Genomic DNA, 18,279 nt, shown 5'->3' with positions numbered 1-18,279 from the left:
GTATTACTGATTGTTTTTAAGCCAAAAATGGTTAATTCCTTTGTGAAGTTGTGATCACGTAATCTTATTTCTTTGGGTTTAATTACACCCCTACCTCTTTAAATTGAATCATTTCTTGAAAAGATTTGTTGTTTTGTTAATCAACAGATAGACCTGCTTCTTTGTATTTTTTGCTTTGGCATTATTATAAGTAGTTGACTTGTTCAGCTATTATGAATTGATAAAGTTGTATCTGTTGTTACTTTTATGTATGCTATTGTATCATCACGTGTTATCATTGTTGCATCTATTTGGCATTCTGGTAACACAGCATGTGATGAGTGATGACTTGAAAAAGTCGTAAGTAGCTTGACGAAAAGCTATAGGTGTCCCTCTTGTGAATTGACCATATTGAGCTCAACTTCTTTCCCAAGCCAAATCATCATTCGTGATGGATCGATCCGCCGCCGCTTCATTAGCCAAATCTATTGAAGCCGAAGCTGACTTAGCTATCACTTTAGACCCGAAAAATGCCACAACTCACATACTCGAGGCTTTAGCTCTCGATTTGTAGGGATTTAAGACGTAAGATCTTGATTCGATTGAGCACTTTCGCCGCTCATCGTGAAGTCGCAATCAGAGCTGGAGAAAGCGGATGCTTTGTTTAAGCGAGCTGAGTTGAGACTCACTGTGAGTCGACGCGAACAAGTTGACTCGATCGTTGAAGATTTGACTGAGTCAGTTCGGTTGAAGGGCGATAATGTTAAGGCTTTTTGTTTGTTGGGAGATTATGCACAATAGCCATTAAGAGCACATGTCCTTAGTTTAAAGCCAGTGTTTTAAATGTCTTTAGTCTTTAGCCACTGGTTGAATAAACTTTTACCTGACTGGACGAAAATACCCTTCTGCTATAACCTATACCTACGCTTTTATTAACTTTTACCTGACTAGACGATTAGCAGCAGCAGTAGCAGACTGTGATCGTCGAATTTCAAACTCTAGAATTGCAGAAGCTTCTCTTCTGATTTGAAACTATCGAATTCAACTTTCTCCTCCAAAAATCGACATAAATTTACAGTAAGTTATGCTTTTGTGTGTTTCTATTGATTTTTATTTCGTTACCATGAATTTGATGCTAGGAATTTGACTATTTTTTGAATTTCTGGATTGATAAGGTTAAGGACATCACGTCATGTGATAATTCTATAAAAATTAAGCACATAATGTTAAGGATTTGGTGTCCTTAACATGACCGTTGTTACTAATATTAAGGATATAGTGTCCTGATTTTGCCAATTGAATTGAAAAAGTTAAGGACACAATGTCCTTAACTTTTTTGTTGTTCTTCTGAATATTAAGGACATATTATCATAGTTTTGCAAATTGTTTTGAAAAAGTTAAGGACACTTGGTCCTGAAGTTTGAGTTTCAAGTTAAAAAGTAAGGACACTTGTTCCTGAAGTTTGAGTTTCAAGTTGAAAAGTTAAGGACACTTGGTCCTGAACTTTGAGTTACATGTTCAAAAGTTAAGGACACTTGGTCCTTAACTTAGAGTTACAAGTTAAAAAGTTAAGGACATGCAGTCCTTAACTTCAAGTTTCAAGTTTAAAAGTTAAAGACACTTGATCCTTAACTTTGAATTCCAAGTTCAAAAGTTAAGGACACTTGGTCTTGAGCTTTTATTTACAAGTTCAAACGTTAAGGATACTTGGTCCTTAACTTTGAATTCCAAGTTCAAAAGTTAAGGACACTTTGTCATTTACTTACAGTTCCAAGTTCATAACTTAAGGACACTTGGTCCTGAACTTTAAGTTCCAAGTTAAAAAGTTAAGGAAACTTGGTCCTGAAGTTAAGGACACTTGGTCCTGAAGTTAAGGACACTTGGTCCTGAAGTTAAGGACACTCGGTCCTTAACTTTAAATTCCAAATTCAAAAGTTAAGGACACTTGGCCCTTAACTTGGTCTTGAACTTACAGTACATGTTTTTAATTATACAAGGATTGCTCTTTAAAATATGTTCTGAGTTTCCCATTTTCGTGACTTGCAGGATGGAAACAATATGCATTATAGTTGCTTTTAATGGTAGCTGGAGTGAATACTATAAGTATCTTGATCATCAAACAAAACTTGTTTTAGTACCTAAGGCAATTCGGTTTGAAGATTTCATTAAACAGATCTTTGAAGTTATTGAATTGGATAGAGACGAGTTTGAAGCAGTGATATGGTTAGATATCAACCTTGGAACAATCAAGGGAATGCTTGTATCCAAAGATTTAGATCTTCAAACATATATAGAGTTACTAAAAAGTCATTCACTCTTCAAAGGCTGTCGTTTCATTGTTGATATTTCGGAAAGAGTTTTTGGATCAACAAGCACCTTTGAACATGTCAACAGAGAAACTCAACATGACAATCAAAATAAATGCCAACAGATAATGGAAATAGATATGGTTGAAGCTCAACCAATAACTGAAGATGTGCTTTAAACATTTGATTCTATTCAAGTAGAAGGACAAAGCATTATAGAGATTGACAACGAACAAGCTTTGGGTATTCAAGTCTTAGAGAGTGCACCGGTAATCGAAGAAGTTGCTGAAAAACCTCTACTCAACTAACTAGACGAAGGTCAAATTTGAAAAAAAAAAGAATCCTGAACTACGATATTAAGAGAAAATGCTTTGTTGGATGAAATAAAAGTGGGATCAATATTTGACAAAAAGAAGAGTATAATTAACTATTTTTCGAATATAGCAATTAAAGGACATTTTGAATTCAAGGTTGTTAGATCAAGCTCAACAAGATATTCGTTGAAATGCAATGATGATAGGTATGGGTGGTGTGTGCATTCTTTCAGAATTAAAGATTCAACACTGTTCAAGATAGTAAAGATTGAGAAAAATAATGACTGCTCTGTTAACACTATGAAAGTTGATCAAAGGCATGCAACTTCAAAGTTGATTAGTGGTTACATTATTGACAATCTTCGAGACCCAAGGTTTGAAGTTACACCAGCTTTTGTCATGGCAGAAATGCAAAAATTGCATGGACTAGACATTGGGTATCATAAGGGATGGCGTGCTACTCAATGTGCTCCCTCTTTAATAAGAGGAACTCCTGAAGAGAATTATGAATTATTGTCTTCATACTTGTATACGATGAGAAGTAAAAACCCGGGAACACATACTAACATAAAGATAGACGACAACAACAGGTAAACAATCAAAAAAAATTATTAGTCTGTTTTATAAACTTTAGGACATGCTGTCTTTAACCAGTTAAAAAGTTAAGGAAGTGTTGTCCTTAACTTTCATGTGTGTAGTCAAAAAGTTAAGGACACTTGGTCCTTAACTTAGAATTGCAAGTTATAAAATTAAGGACATGGTGACGTTAACTTTTGACCTTGTTAGTCTAAGTTAAGGACTCCATGTCCTTAACTTTTGAACTTTGAACTCAAAGTTAAGGACTGCATGTCCTTAACTTTATAACTTGTAACTCTAATTTAAGGAATGCCTGCTCTTAAATTTTGACCTTGTTAGTCTAACTTCAGGACTACTTGTTCTTAACTTTTGGCCTTGTAACCAGAAGTTCAGGACTACCTATCCTTAACTTTTGACCTTGTTAGTCTAAGTTAAGGACTGCATGTCCTTAACTTCTGTTAACCTTGTTTTATATTGTATTTTTAGGTTTCTTTATATGTTTTATGCATATGGATCATCAATATCTGGTTGAAATCATTGTAGACCAGTGATTGCTGTTGATGCAACTTTTTTGAAGTCAAAATTTTGTGGTGTTTTAATGATTTCAGTTTCAAAAGATGCAAATAACCAAATTTTCCCACTAGCCTTTGGAATAGCAGAATCTGAAAATAACAATTCCTATGAGTGGTACTTTAGTGAGCTTCGCAATGCAATTGGAAGTCGTGAGAATTTATTTTTTTTATCAGAAAGGCATCAATCTATTGCATATGCCATCGCAAAGGTATATTCTGAAAGCCATCATATGATTTGTATCTATCATTTGGAGCAGAACCTAAAGCGAAGGAAAGTGAAAAGTGAGGTCATAAAACTTTTTCAAACTGCTGCAAGAGTATACAGGCGCAAAGAATTTGATCTTTACATGTCAGATATAGAAGTAGATAAGAAGACTTATGACTATTTGATGGAAGAACCACCGGAAAGGTGGGTACGTTTTTGTAGTCCACGACGAAGATATGACATGCTCACAACAAACACAGTTGAGTCAATGAATTTTGTCCTATTAGAAGCAAGGGAGCTGCCTATATTAAGAATAATGGATTTCATTCAAGTGAAGCTACAACGTTGGTTTTATTAAAGGAGAAATGAAGCAGAAGGAACTTTTTATGATGTTTCTTGTTGGGTAGAAGAGGAATTGAAGAAAAAGATAGATTTAGCATTTACTTGGAATGTAAGTATTATGTTCTATGTTTAGGTTATTATTTTAATATAATTTAACATAATATAGTAACTTATAATTTTTCAACATTAAAGGTCTTCCTTGTTGATTCATGGCGTTCTAGAGTTGAAGAAGAAGGAATAACTTTCTTGGTGGACTTAAACAAAAGAACATGTGATTGTTTTCAGTTTCAATTTGATGAATTACCATGTATATATGCAATTGCAGCTATCGAGAAGAGAAACATCAAGAAGTCCAACTTTTGCTCGCATTAGTACTTAAAGGAATCTTGGCTGAAAACATATGAAAGACAAATACATCCTGTAGGACATACTGATTCTTGGATTGTACCAGAGAGTGTTAAGTCTCAAATTGTTAAACCTCCAGATTTCAAAGTGCCACCAGGTAGAAGGCAGAAGAAAAGGCATATTGCAGCTATCGAGTCATCAAAAATAACATTCAAATGTGGTCGTTACAGAAGAATTGGCCATAATAGAACAACTTGTATATATTCTCCGGCAGTCCATCCATTTTTAAGAAAGCATAGAGAATAATAGATATATCCACTTATGTTTATCGACTCTTTTAAGTTTTTGCTATAAATTGGATTCATTTAGATTATTATTATTATTTGAGCAGATGTCTGAATTTTCAAAATTTCTTTCTACTTACGTTCTTTTTGTTTCTTTTGAGTTCAAAGTTCAAAAGTTAAGGACAGACATTCCTTATGTTTGACTTACAGGTTCAAAACTTAAGGACAAGCAGTCCTTAATTTTGAGTTCAAAGTTCAAAAGTTAAGGTCTGTTTGTCCTTAACTTTGACTTACAAGTTCAAAAGTTAAAGACAGATAGTCCTTAACTTTGAGTTTCATGTTCAAAAGTTAAGGCCATGAAGTCCTTAACTTTGACTTACAAGTTGAAACGTTAAGAACACTTGGTCTTTAACTTATAATTCCAAATACAAAAAATAAGGACACTTGGTCCTGAAGTTTGAGTTCCAAGTTCAAAAGTTAAGGATTCAATTTCAAAAGTTGAGGACACATGGTCCTGAACTTAGACTTTCAAGTTGAAAAGTTAATGACACTTGGTCCTGAAGTTTGAGTTTCAAGTTCAAAAGTTAAGGACACTTGGTCCTGAAGTTTTAGTTTCAAGTTCAAAAGTTAAGGACACATGCTCATAAACTTTGACTTACAAGTTCAAAAGTTAAGACAATTGGTCCTGAACTTTAAATTTGAAGTTCAATTACATTTGGTCCTGAACTAATACTTACAAGCTCAATGGACAAATCAATACTTGACAGAAACAAAGAAATTAATAACATGATGCCTTCATATTACTTCTGAAATTGTAATTTTGCATAGTTGTGACAAAAAATTATGCTATGCAAACAAAATAAAAGTGTCTTTTGAGGAATTTACAATATATTTGAGAATTCGTTTGGATTCTTTACAGCAACTTTATACAAAAAATCAACCACAACTAACTTTCTTTACAACTAAAGTACAGCTCTTTTGGACAACAAGTTTCATTTTCACTATCATAGTCGTCGTCAACATTTTCTGGTGGTGTGTCATAACTAGAATTTCTTTTCCACTCTCCATGTGCCCAAAGATTTGCTGCAAGTTCTTTTCTAAAGTCTTTTATGTCTTCAGGTTGGAAATTCTCCACATCCTTTCCCATCATCAACAACTCCACATACTTGATTAAGAATGCACGACAATCAGTCCTAAGAAAAATGTAAGATATGGAGTCAATTAAATAATAAATCTAAAGTACATATAAATTATATAGCAAATAATAACACGTATGATCCAGTTTAGTGTGGTGATCTTTGCCACTGACTATCAAATTTGTTGAATGCATTTCCAAAAGACTTGTGATGTTTCTCAAACTGTGAGAACTTTAGCAAGTGGAGGATCATATGTGCATACATTTTAATGTGATTCATTCCTGCCTCATATGGCACACTATATATGGAATTGTACACATCAATCTTTTTCGCATTCAAGTTCAATACCCCTAAAAGAAAATGTGGCACATCATTATCATCCTCTGAAGGAAGCCGACATGGAAAAAAGATGTTGTCAACTTCTGTCCAAGCAATTCCACATCTACGACTGTCACTGTCACGACCCTAAACCCGGATCCGGTCGTGCCTCTCATGAAGACAAGGTCAGCCGACACATTCCCATTTCAATTTTAAGCAATTAAAATAATAAGTATTAAGTCTTAAACATGATAAATTCCAAAATAAGTAGTAAACAATACAATTTGCGGAAAACAAACCCATCACAACCCGGTACCGGGGTGTCACCAGTCATGAGCATCTATAAATTTAATAAAAGTCTGAAGCATCTATAAAGCTATTATAGAATCACTAATAAGGGAAAGGAAATGAGATAAAGGGGGAGAAGCACGGGGCTGCGAACTCCGAGCAGCTACCTCGTGGACTCCGAAATCTGCGGGGAGCTCTCAACCCTCGCAAGCAGGATCAGAAGTGCCTGAATCTGCACACGGGGTGCAGGGAGTAAAGTGAGTACTCCAATTCAGTGAGTAATAATCATAAATAAAGGCTGAGAAGTAAGAAATCACGTAAGACACATAACAGACTATAAGGAAGCAGTAAAAGCCAGTAGAAATAGTGTTGCAGTAAAGATGTGTAAAATCACTAAGTTCAGTTTAAACTTCATAAAATGCCTTTTTAACAATTAAGCAAGCAAATGATAGGCAAATAAGAAAGATAAACACATAAAGAATCGCTCCTCGAGCACAATGTCAATAAATCCGCCCCTCGGGCAATATCTCAGAAACAAAACCAGCCCATCGGGCTATATCTCACATCACAATGGGTACCCATGCTCACTAGGGGTGTGTAGACTCTTGGAGGGGCCCCTTACAGCCCAAGCGCAATATCAAGCCATCTCGTGACATAATCACATAGGCTCTCGGCCTCATATCAATAAGATACCTCGTGGCGTACAAATCTCAGGATCTCGGCCTCATAATCATAATTAGTGTTCCTCACAACATAGGCCCTCGGCCTTACTCAGTTAGAACCTCATAAGCCGCGCAGAAAACAGTAAAACATGATGCTCAGCCTAAAATATCTTTGAAAGTATCATTTAGTGTTTAAAACAAAGTAAACATGGCTGAGTTATGAAAATAGTAGAATATAGCATGACTGAGTTCAAGTATAAAGTCAAAACAGTGAGGAATTGTCAGTAAAAATCCCCTAAGGGTTCAAATAGTTGGCACGAGGCCCAAATATGGCATTCAGCCCAAAACATGATGATAGCAAATAGATTTCAGTCAAATACGCGGTAAAATAATCAATCGAGATGGACTAAGTCACAATCCCCAATAGTGCACGACACTGCGTTCGTCATGTAGCATGTGCATCACCTTAATATAGTACAACGATGTGCAATCCCGGGTTTCATACCCTCAGGACATCATTTACAATTATTAGTCACCTCGATCCGGTCCAAACTCTATCCCACGATGCCTTTGCCCTCATGAATCGACCTCTATATGCTCCAAATCTAGCCACAATCAGTACATAACTATTAAAATATGCTAAGGGAACAAAGCCCACTCGAAAATATCCAATTTACATCAAAAATTCCGAAATTACTCAAACCCGGCCACCGGGACCACGTCTCGGAATCCAACAAAATTAACATCTACGGAATCCTCATCCTCTCACGAGTCTATACATATCAAGAACATCAAAATCGGACCTCAAATGGCCCCTCAAATCCCCACTCAAATGTCTCTTAATCTCAAGCCCTAATTACCCATTTTTGCACTGATATTTCCCAAACTTTCACCACTAATTAAGCCTTTAATCACATATAAACGAGTTATGAAGTCAAAAATCTTACCTCCACGAGATTATCCTTTGGTTTCCTCTTCAATTAGCTCTCCAAAGCTTTCTCCCGAATGAAATATGGTGAAACCCCCTAAAAATCGCGAAGGGAACATTTTTATACTTTCTGACCCAGGCATTTTCGCACCTGCAGTCCCTTTTCTACTTCTGCGGTATCGCTTCTACGACCAAAACCGCCACATCTGCGGTTTTCATTAAATTGGAAATTACTACATCTATGGTTAAAAACTCGCACTTGCACTACCGCAGGTGCACCCACTTCACCGCTTCTGCGGTTCCTGAAGAACTTCCTCTTGGCCGCATCTATAGCTGCCTTCCACTTCTGCGATCATCGCACTTGTGGCCTCACAACCACAAGTGTGATTATGACAGAAACCAAAAGCTTCAGCTGCAAAAACTCAATTCCAATTCTTTCGTCACCCATCCGGAATCACCCCGAGGCCCCCGGGACCTCAACCAAAACCACAAACAAGTCACATACCATCAGTCAAATTTGTACCAATCTTCAAAACACCTCAAACAATATCGAATCACCCAAAACACATCGGATTCAAGCCTAAACTTCCAAAATCTTCCGAATTACGCTTTCGATCAAAAAGTATACCAAACCACGTCCGAATGACCTGAAATTTTGTACACACGTCACATATGACACAACGGACCTGCTCCAACTTCCGGAGTTCCATTTCTACCATTATATCAAAATCTTTCCTATTAACCGGAAAATGCCAAAATCCCATTTTTGCCAATTCAATCCTAAACCTTTCCATTGACCTCCAAAACACAGTTCGATCACGCTCCCAAGTCACAAATCACCTAATGAAGCTAACCAAATCTTAAAAATTCCGATCCGAGATCATATACCAACAAGTCAAATCTTGGTCAAACCTTTCAAATTTTAAACTTAAAACTGAGAACTGTTCTTCCTAATTCATTCTGATTACCCTGAAAAAAGCAAAACCAACTATTCACATAAGTCACAATACATCACACGGGGGTAGTCATGCCTGAGAACTGGCAAGCAAAGTGCAAAATCTCAAAATGACCGATCGGGTCTTTACAGTCACCCCACACATATGGTGTCAGAAACAATTGATTATCACCACACCAAACTTATTTGCAGCATCTTCATTAAAATCCTTATACACAAGCACCATATAGTTATCAAAAAGTATATTTGTAGTTGTGCAACAAAAAGGATGGTTGCGAGGGTGGTAGCATTCCTTCTTTCTCAGATAATATAGGGCAATGTCAATATGCTTCATAAAAAGGCAAAAAATAATACAAATCCATCAGTCATAAAATAATTAAAAAATGATAAATTAAGAATAAAGAAAATAAATGCCTTGCAAATTATCAAACCTTATCATCAAGCACAAAGCTACTATCTGAAAGCTCAAGGAAAAACATTTTGCTAATGATTTTTTGATGATACAATTTACATGAATTATTTCTCACACCATTATCATCAACATATATATTAGTTTGTCCCCTGAAAATTTTGAAAATATCAAAGTTAGAAGTTAGTCCTGAACTTAGACTTTCAAGTTGAAAAGCTAAGGACACTTGGTCCTGAAGTTTGAGTTTCAAGTTGAAAAGTTAAGGACACTTGGTCCTGAAGTTTCAGTTTCAAGTTCAAAAGTTAAGGACACATGGTCCTGAACTTAGACTTACAAGTTTAAAAGTTCAGGACACTTTGTCCTTAACTTAGACTAACAAGTATAAAAGTTAAGGACATGTAGTCCTTAACCTATAGTTCCAACTTCAAAAGTTAAGGACACTTGGTCCTGAACTTCAAGTTTCAAGTTCATACATGGTCCTGAACTTAGACTTACAAATTCAAAAGTTAAGGACACATGGTCCTGAACTTTGACTTACAAGTTCAAAAGTTCAGGACACTTGGTCCTGAACTTTGAATTCCAAGTTGAAAAGTTAAGGACACTTGGTCCTTAACTTTGATTTCCAAATTCAAAAGTTAAGGACACTTAACTTTAGGAATTTTAATATCAATATACTTAGTTCTAAATTTAAAATTACAAGTTAAGGACACGAATTTAAGTAATTAACAAATAATAAAATACATTTAGGGACTTACGCTTTTTGCGACCTTTCCTTTTCTCCTTGCCCAACCACACAATGAATTTCTTCAATAATTTTGCATCATCTTTGGTATAATGAAAAATACATGTACGAGTATATTTTGATTTTAACCAGCCCGTTTTCTTAGGAGTATTTTCATTGTGTGCCACCGCTGTTTCTCTTTTTCTTTCGTGTTCAAAAGGAGATTTCAACTGCCAACTAAGCTTCTTATTTCTTTTACTTCGACCAAGATCTTCTTCAACATTTCCTTCAACCTTCATAGACAAACCCTCATCAATGCTCATTTGTGTACTTGTAGGAGTAGGAGTAAGAATAGAAAATGATGGATCATCATAACCAATACTATCTCTCTTCCTTTTCCTAGTATATTGGTTAAGATCTTCATCTTTGTTTTGTTCTGCAGACAACACTATATATATAAGTTTGTTGCAAGTCATCAAATGAAGAGACAAAAACTAAGAATATTATTTTTGAAATGTACTGGCATTTTCAATTATGAATATAATATCTAGGACATAATCAATACCTGTCTTGTTCACACTGCCTTCTTGTATCTTTTCAACAGACAATTGAGCTGACATATTGGTGCATTTTCTTTATCTTCCAACTACACAGTTTCTTTATCTTGCAACTGTTCTCCATGTTCTTTAATTGCAAGTTCACAAGATTCTGCAAAATATTTACAAGAGCTAACACAATTAGTACTTCTTACTAATCTTTGATTAAAACAAACATATATAAAATTAAAAAAAAAGCATTGTCTAATCGTTTGCAACTGTCAAGATCATCGCAGTTAAATCATTATATTCAATAGCATTTTCTTGGCTTCCAATATTGTCGGTAAGAGAGCGAGGTGTAGAGAGATCGCATGTTCCATCTATGCATTTGGAAACAATCTCACTTATGCTTGTTCCTTGGGTATTTTGTAAGTCTTGAGATTGTACTCCACTTTTCTCTTAATACTCCACTCCATCTTCTTCCCTTGCAGCTTCAGAAGATTCTGTAACATTTACAATTAATACTCATTCTAATAGTTCACTAAAGCTAACAATCAACATATCATAAAAATTTCATCAAACCTTGATTGGCATAAATTTGAACTCGAAAATTCTCTTTATATGAGAGAGGTGTAGACATATCATATGTTCCTTCTAAACATTTGCATAAAATCTCACTGACACTTGTTCCCAATGGACTTTTTAAATCCTGAGATTGCACTCCACATTTACAAATTTTTTCTGTTACTCCTGTCTCTTTTGGATTTTCCTGGTCTTGACATTCTACTACATCTTGAACTTCCACTCAATCAACAGATTCTACATATATTTGTAATCACAAAAAAGTTTATATGTATTACGCTATTGAATATAAGTTTCAATGAGAAAAAACTCAAAATCTATATCTAACATTTCCCAATCTCAGTGCCAATATCAGTTTTATCATCTAGATAAGCATCTCTATAATCTCTTTCATACTGAACTTATGCATGCACATCCGTATCATCACATTCATCACCACATGTATCTTTTTAATTGTAACAGTAGGTTCTATACCATCTCAATGATCATCAACTTCATCTTTAGTAATTGGAACACTAGATTCTCTCTCTATGTTCCTTTCATCATGTTTCACAAAAATCTTCAACAAAGTATCAATCTTTGATCCTAGACTTTTCTTTAAATCCTGTGAAAGAAACTAAGTTAGAAAGTTAAGGAAGGTAGTCCTAAACGTCAAGTTACAAGAAAAAAAGTTTAGGACAGGCAGTCCTTAACTTAGAGTAACAAGTTCAAAAGTTAAGGGCACTTGGTCCTAAACTTCAAGTTTCAAGTTCAAAAGTTCAGGACATGTAGTCCTTAACTTTGAATTATAAGTTAAAAACTTAAGGACAATAGTTCCTGAACTTCAAGTTTCAAATTGAAAAGTTAAGGACACTTGGTCCTGGACTTCAAGTTTCAAGTTCAAAAGTTGAGGAAAGATGGTCCTGAACTTAGACTTACAAGTTCAAAAGTTAAGGACACTTGGTCCTAAACTTCAAGTTTCAAGTTCAAAAGTTAACGACGGGCAGTCCTTAACTTATAGTTACAAGATCAAAATTTAAGGACAATAGGTCCTTAACTTCAAGTTTCAAGCAAAAGTTAAGGACATGCAATCCTTAGCTTTGAATTACAAGTTCAAAAGTTAAGGACCATGGTCCTGAACTTCAAGTTTCAAGTTTAAAAGTTCAGGACAGATGGTCTTTAACTTAGACTTACAAGTAAAAACGTTTAGGACAAGCAGTCCTTAACTTTGAGTTACAAGTTCAAAAGTTAAGGACACAAGGTCCTGAACTTAGACTAACTGAAATTAATGATATTACCTTGATATCATTTTGAATCCTCTTTTCTGATACAACTATTTTCTAATTTATTCTAGTAACTTCAGCCTGCAGATCCTTTTTAAACTTCTCTGATAATTTTTGAATCAAAAACCATAAAAACAAAAAAGTCTCTTAAGAAAAAACAATCAAATAAAAAATTAATGTTATTCAAAGACAGAAAACCTACTTTAATAATTTCCTTAAGCATGACTTCATCAAATTGTGTGGAAGAAGGCATTGAGCTTTGATCTTGAGAAATTGGCTCATGCACACTAACAGGCTATGTATCTTCTTCAATAGGAATAAATGGTGCCACCTCGATCAACTTATACACCTATTATATAACCAAAAAACATAAGTTTTCAGAACTAAAACAAATAAACAAAACAAATAGCTAGTAATTAGATTAACTTACATTTTCATTATGGAAATATTTTTTACACAGAGAATCACATTGCGGAGATTTCATTTCCGAATAACATAACATCTTAGGAAAACCACATTCTCGGAAGTTCATAAATTATTTTTCGTGGAATATAGGCAATACTTCCATAATCCTAACACAAAAAGCAAAAGGAAAGCCAAGTATAGTGTAGCTATCCTTGTTTTTATCTTTGTCTTTCTCTTTCTCATTCTCATTCTCATTGGGCTTCAAACAACTCTTCAATGATTTTAATAATGTTTTATAACAAAGAGAGCCCCAGTTGAAAGACGAGCAGAGTTCATCATCATCTATAATTTTCACTATCTGCTCGGACATATTCATATTCTTCCGCTTCCCCATCAAAACAGATTCAACAAAATAAATTGTTGCCAACTTCACAGCATCACCATCGCTACCTACAAATGATGCAGTTGTACCATTTGGGTGACTAGTAATAAAATTAAACAAATCACCCAACTCAACTCTATCCTTTCCAGGGAAATAGACTTTCGAAATCCTATTCTCTTTTTCATGCAAACCTTTGATGTCCAGTGAAGAATAACTTCAAACCAGTAATTATATGAAATGCTTCACGTGTAAACTTAATTTCATGGTCAAAAACCTTGAATGTCATCGAATCAAGGTATCTACAATTTCTTAAAGCAATACACAGTGAATAAATTTACCACAGAACTTCACACATTGTAATCGAAAAAAGTTTCCGAAAATACCATCCCTCAACTACTTCCACTGCTTGTTCGACAAAATTTTTTTGAGTATTTCCTTACACTGTAAATCTCCTTTCCAATAGCTCATTAAATTACGCCAAACATCAAAGTCAAACACACGATCTCCTTCCATTAGCACACTACAAAGAAGGAAAAGATCATAAAAGATTAGCACTTATAGTTACAAGTTGAAAAGTTCGGGGCACTTGGTCCTGAACTTCAAGTTTCAAGTTAAAAAGTTAGATAGGAAGACATTAACTTAAAGTTTCAAGTTCAAAAGTTAAGGACAATAGGTCCTGAACTTCAACTTTCAAGTTCAAAAGTTAAGGACACTTGGTCCTTAACTTCAAGTTTCAAGTTAAAAAGTTAAGGACATGCAGTCCTTAACTTATAGTTTCAAGTTGAAAAGTTAAGGACACTTGGTCCTGAATTTCAAGTTTCAAGTTCAAAAGTAAAGGACATTTGGTCCTTAACTTAGAGTTACAAGTTAAAAAGTTAAGAACAGGCAATCCTTAACTTATAGTTTTAAGTTGAAAAGTTAAGGACACTTGGTCTTGAACTTCAAGTTTCAAGTTCCAAAGTTAAGGACACTCGGTCCTGAACTTCAAGTTTCAAGTTCAAAAGTTAAGGACACTCAGTCCTTAACTTTGAGTTCCAAGTTCAAAAGTTAATGACACTTGGTCCTTAACTTTTATGAACACAGTTAACTAAAAATTCATAAACACAGTTAGCTTATGAATTCGTACGACTATTTTTATGAAATGTCCTTACATAATCAAATATATTGATTGAACAACAAACACATTTCAATACCAAAAATTTCTGAATAACTTCCTCACAAAAATCCGCTACTTATTCAACACTGAATCAACTTATAATCATTATTTTTGAAATTTCACACATACTTGACACAGCATTGATCGCGATTAAACATATGCAAAAACAAAAACGCATAAAAACAAAAAAATAGTTTGACCGTTCAATGCAGAGAAGATGACAGAGAATATGACGAAGGAGAAAGATTAAGTGCAACTAGTTTGCATGCGAGGATGATACAGATACTGAGGAGCACGCGAAACTTGCCTCTGAAATTTTCACTCTCAAATTTTCCCTCTGAAGATCTGAACGAATAAAACAAGGGTTTGGGAATATAAGAATTGAAGAAAGGGTAAAACTGTCTTTTTAAAATAATTTTAATAGAGTAGTGGCTATTTTTGCTCAGCATTAGAATTAGTGGATAAAAAATAAAGACCACCTTACTTAGTGGCTGCCACACGCCATTTTTACAGATTGTTACGAGAAAAAGGGCTTAAAGGAGGAGACCCTAGAGGTTTATGAAAAAACCGTATGTCACGACCCCGGTTCGCCCTCCGTGAAACTTCGTGATTGTACCTAGTCTTTATTACTAGGTAAGCCTAACAATGCCGAAAAATAAACCAACTCGCGGAAAAAATATTTTAAAACTGAAGCAATGAATTAAAATAGTAATTTAAAGTGTCGCTTGACATACACAATAATAACTCTCGAAAGCTAAATACATCTTTCAAAACCCGAAATGTCATGATCACAAGCCTTTGAAAGTCTACAACATCTAACTCTAGAATATCTAACAAGTACAAAAAGTACGGAAGGGCTAATACAAAGGGAGACTAGGAAAGTGACTCTTCGGTCTGCGGACGCGGCAGATTGTAATGACTCGACCGGTAGTTCTGAGCTTTTGCACTTTGCTCGCCAGTTCTCGGACATGAATTTCTCCGTGTGATGTATTATGACTTATGTAAATCGTTGTTTTTGGTTTTCAGGGTAATCGGAATGAATTTGGAAGAACTGTTCTCAGTTTGAAGCTTGAAATTTGAAAGGTTTGACCAAGATTTGACTTGTTTGTATATGATCTCGGATCGTAAGTTTTATTACTTGGTTAGCTCCGTTAGGTGATTTGAGACTTAGGAGCGTGATTGGAATGCATTTTGGAAGTCCGTGGAAGGTTTAGGCTTGAATTGGCAAAAGGGAGATTTTGGCGTTTTCCGGTTGATAGGTGAGATTTTGATATAGGGGTTGGAATGGAATTACGGAAGTTGCAGTAGATTTGTTGTGTCATTTGTAATGTGTGTGCAAAATTTTAGGTTATTCGGACGTGGTTTGGTTGGGTTTTTTTTATCAAAAGCGTAATTTGGAAGTTCTTGGAATTCTTGGGCTTGAATCTGATATGATTTTGGTGTTTTGATGTTGCTTTGAGCATTCCGAAGGTTGGAACAAGTTTGAATGAGGTTATGGGATATGTTGGCATATTTGGTTGAGGTCCTGAGGGCCTCTAGTGAGTTTTGGGTGGTCAATCGGACCATTGCATTGATTGGAATTGCAGAAAATTTGCTGATCAGTGTTGCAGAGAAATGGCCTTCACGTTCGCGAAGGGTTAACTGGTGAAGGCTAGAATTTTAGCCTTCGCATTCGCGAGGAAGGCTCCATGTTCGCGAAGGGCTAATTGTTTGGGCATCGCATTCGCGGGTGAAGCTCCTCGTTCGCGTAGAGGAAATTGGCCAGCTGGGCTTGAGGTGTTTTATTCATCGCATTCGTGAGAGTGGTAACGCGATCGCGAAGGGTCAAGCTGAGGAGACATCATGTTCGCGAGTGGCTAGTCGCAATCACGAAAAGTAATTTTGGGTCAAAGTTATTTTGTGCTTCGCGAACGCGAAGCGTTGACCACGTTCGCGAAGAAGGTTTTTGATGCCTGGGCAGAATGTTTAAATACCCATTGTCCGCGATTGGGCTAACTTTCACCATTTTTGGGCGATTTTGGAGCTTTTGAGAGGATTTGAAGTGGGATTCAAGAGATAATACCTGGAGGTAAGATTTTTGAATTCAATACTCGATCCTGTGTTGATTCTTACTTGTTTAATCATGAAAAATATGGAAATTAAAGCCTAAAAATTGGGGAATTAGGGCTTGGATTTAGAGAGTGTAAATTGGGAATTTGAAGAGGTAATTGAGGTTGGATTTTGATGTTCTTGGTATGTATAGACTCATGAGAGGATGAAGATTCTATCGATGTGACTTTTATCGGATTCCGAGACATGGGCTCGGGGTCGGGTTTGAGCAATTTCGGGATTTTTGATGTAAATTGGATATTTTCCAATGGGCTTTGTTCCCTTAGCATATTTTAATAGTTATGTACTGATTGTGGCTAGATTTGGAGCATCCAGAGATTGATTCGTGAGGGCAAAGGCATCGCGGGCTAGAGTTTGGACCGGATCGAGGTAAGTAATGATTGTAAATACTGTCCTGAGGGTTTGAAACCCCGAATTTCACATCATTGTGTTACTTTGAGGTGACACACACGCTAGATGACGAGCGTGGAGTCGTGCACCGTTGGGGGTTGTGACTTGGTCCGTCCCGTACGACTGTTAATTCGTGTATTTGATTTGAAATCTTATGATATTCCATATTTTAGAGATTGATATTATATTTTGGGTTGTATGCCATGTTTGGCGCCTTGTGCTGACCTGTTGAGACCCTTAGAGGCACTTTCACTATTTTTCCTCACTCTATTTGTTTTGAAAGCATATCCTCAGTCATGTTTTACCTGTTTATTGTTTAAATATGGTTTTATCACTTTACTTCTTAAAATATGAAAATTGTTTGGGCTGAGTTCCCTATTTTACTGATGGTCCGAGTGATCGTGAGGTTGATGACTGAGATAGACCGAGGGTCTGATTGTGAGGTTGATGACTGACATAGACCGGGGGTCTGATTGTGAGGTTAATGACTAAGAGAGGCCGAGGGCGTGGTTGTGAGGATTATATATTTATGGACCGGGCTGCACGTAGCAGCGATATAACGCTTGGGCTGTAGGAGCCCCTTCGGAGTTTGTACACCCTCAGTGAGTGCAGTCAACTATATATATGGATTGTGCGCCCTTGATTTAGCTTGGAATGTAACTCTTTGAATTCCTTCGACGCGTTCGTATGCGCACATGAGCGCTCAGTATCAGATATGCATCGATGGCTTGTGATTCCCTGATCGAGGGGTGGGATGTGATCTTTGTGTGTTGATATTGGGCCAGTCTAGAAGACTTGGGGTCGGATTTTTGCCTATAGCTTGAGCCCTGAACTGTTGATTGCGTGAGCGCGTGTTTCTGGATCTATATGTTATGTGCTATCCCTATTAAGGGAAGTAATGATTGGATAGCTGCATGATGAGGGTGAAGTGACTGCGAGATGTATTCATATGAATCGAATGAGGCAAGAAGGGTCTGTTTTGGGGGAGCAAGAAATATTAGGTACTTGATTTTTATCTCGAATTGAGGTATACCCCTGAGTTATGGGCGTGTGAAGATTCTTTTCATGTTTCCTAGCTGGGAGTGAGGTAAATCTCATGTTGCGGTATGAGTTTAGA

General features: G+C 36.0%; 1 protein-coding gene across 1 annotated transcript; it reads left to right on the top strand.

Moving 5' to 3' along the window:
- The first annotated feature begins 2,026 nt into the window (after positions 1-2,026).
- On the top strand, positions 2,027-4,666 carry LOC104233935 (uncharacterized). Its single transcript, XM_070154375.1, has 6 exons — positions 2,027-2,455; positions 2,756-3,189; positions 3,719-3,956; positions 4,005-4,156; positions 4,313-4,403; positions 4,487-4,666. Exons 1-6 carry the CDS (start codon positions 2,027-2,029, stop codon positions 4,664-4,666), a joined length of 1,524 nt encoding a protein of 507 aa, XP_070010476.1.
- The last annotated feature ends 13,613 nt before the right edge of the window (positions 4,667-18,279 follow it).

The sequence above is a fragment of the Nicotiana sylvestris genome, chromosome 1 (assembly GCF_000393655.2).
Source record: "Nicotiana sylvestris chromosome 1, ASM39365v2, whole genome shotgun sequence".
NCBI classification, from domain to species: domain Eukaryota; kingdom Viridiplantae; phylum Streptophyta; class Magnoliopsida; order Solanales; family Solanaceae; genus Nicotiana; species Nicotiana sylvestris.
Note: the sequence above shows the minus strand (reverse complement) of the source record. Positions and strands in the feature narration are given on the sequence as shown.

What these genes read in the sequence shown, in the direction of transcription:
- LOC104233935 (XM_070154375.1), top strand. Translation starts at nt 2,027, where the DNA reads ATGGAAACAATATGCATTATAGTTGCTTTTAATGGTAGCTGGAGTGAA. An exon ending in TTGCATATGCCATCGCAAAG is followed by an intron (nt 3,957 to 4,004) that starts GTATATTCTGAA and finishes CATTTGGAGCAG; the next exon opens with AACCTAAAGCGAAGGAAAGT. An exon ending in ATTTAGCATTTACTTGGAAT is followed by an intron (nt 4,404 to 4,486) that starts GTAAGTATTATG and finishes TCAACATTAAAG; the next exon opens with GTCTTCCTTGTTGATTCATG.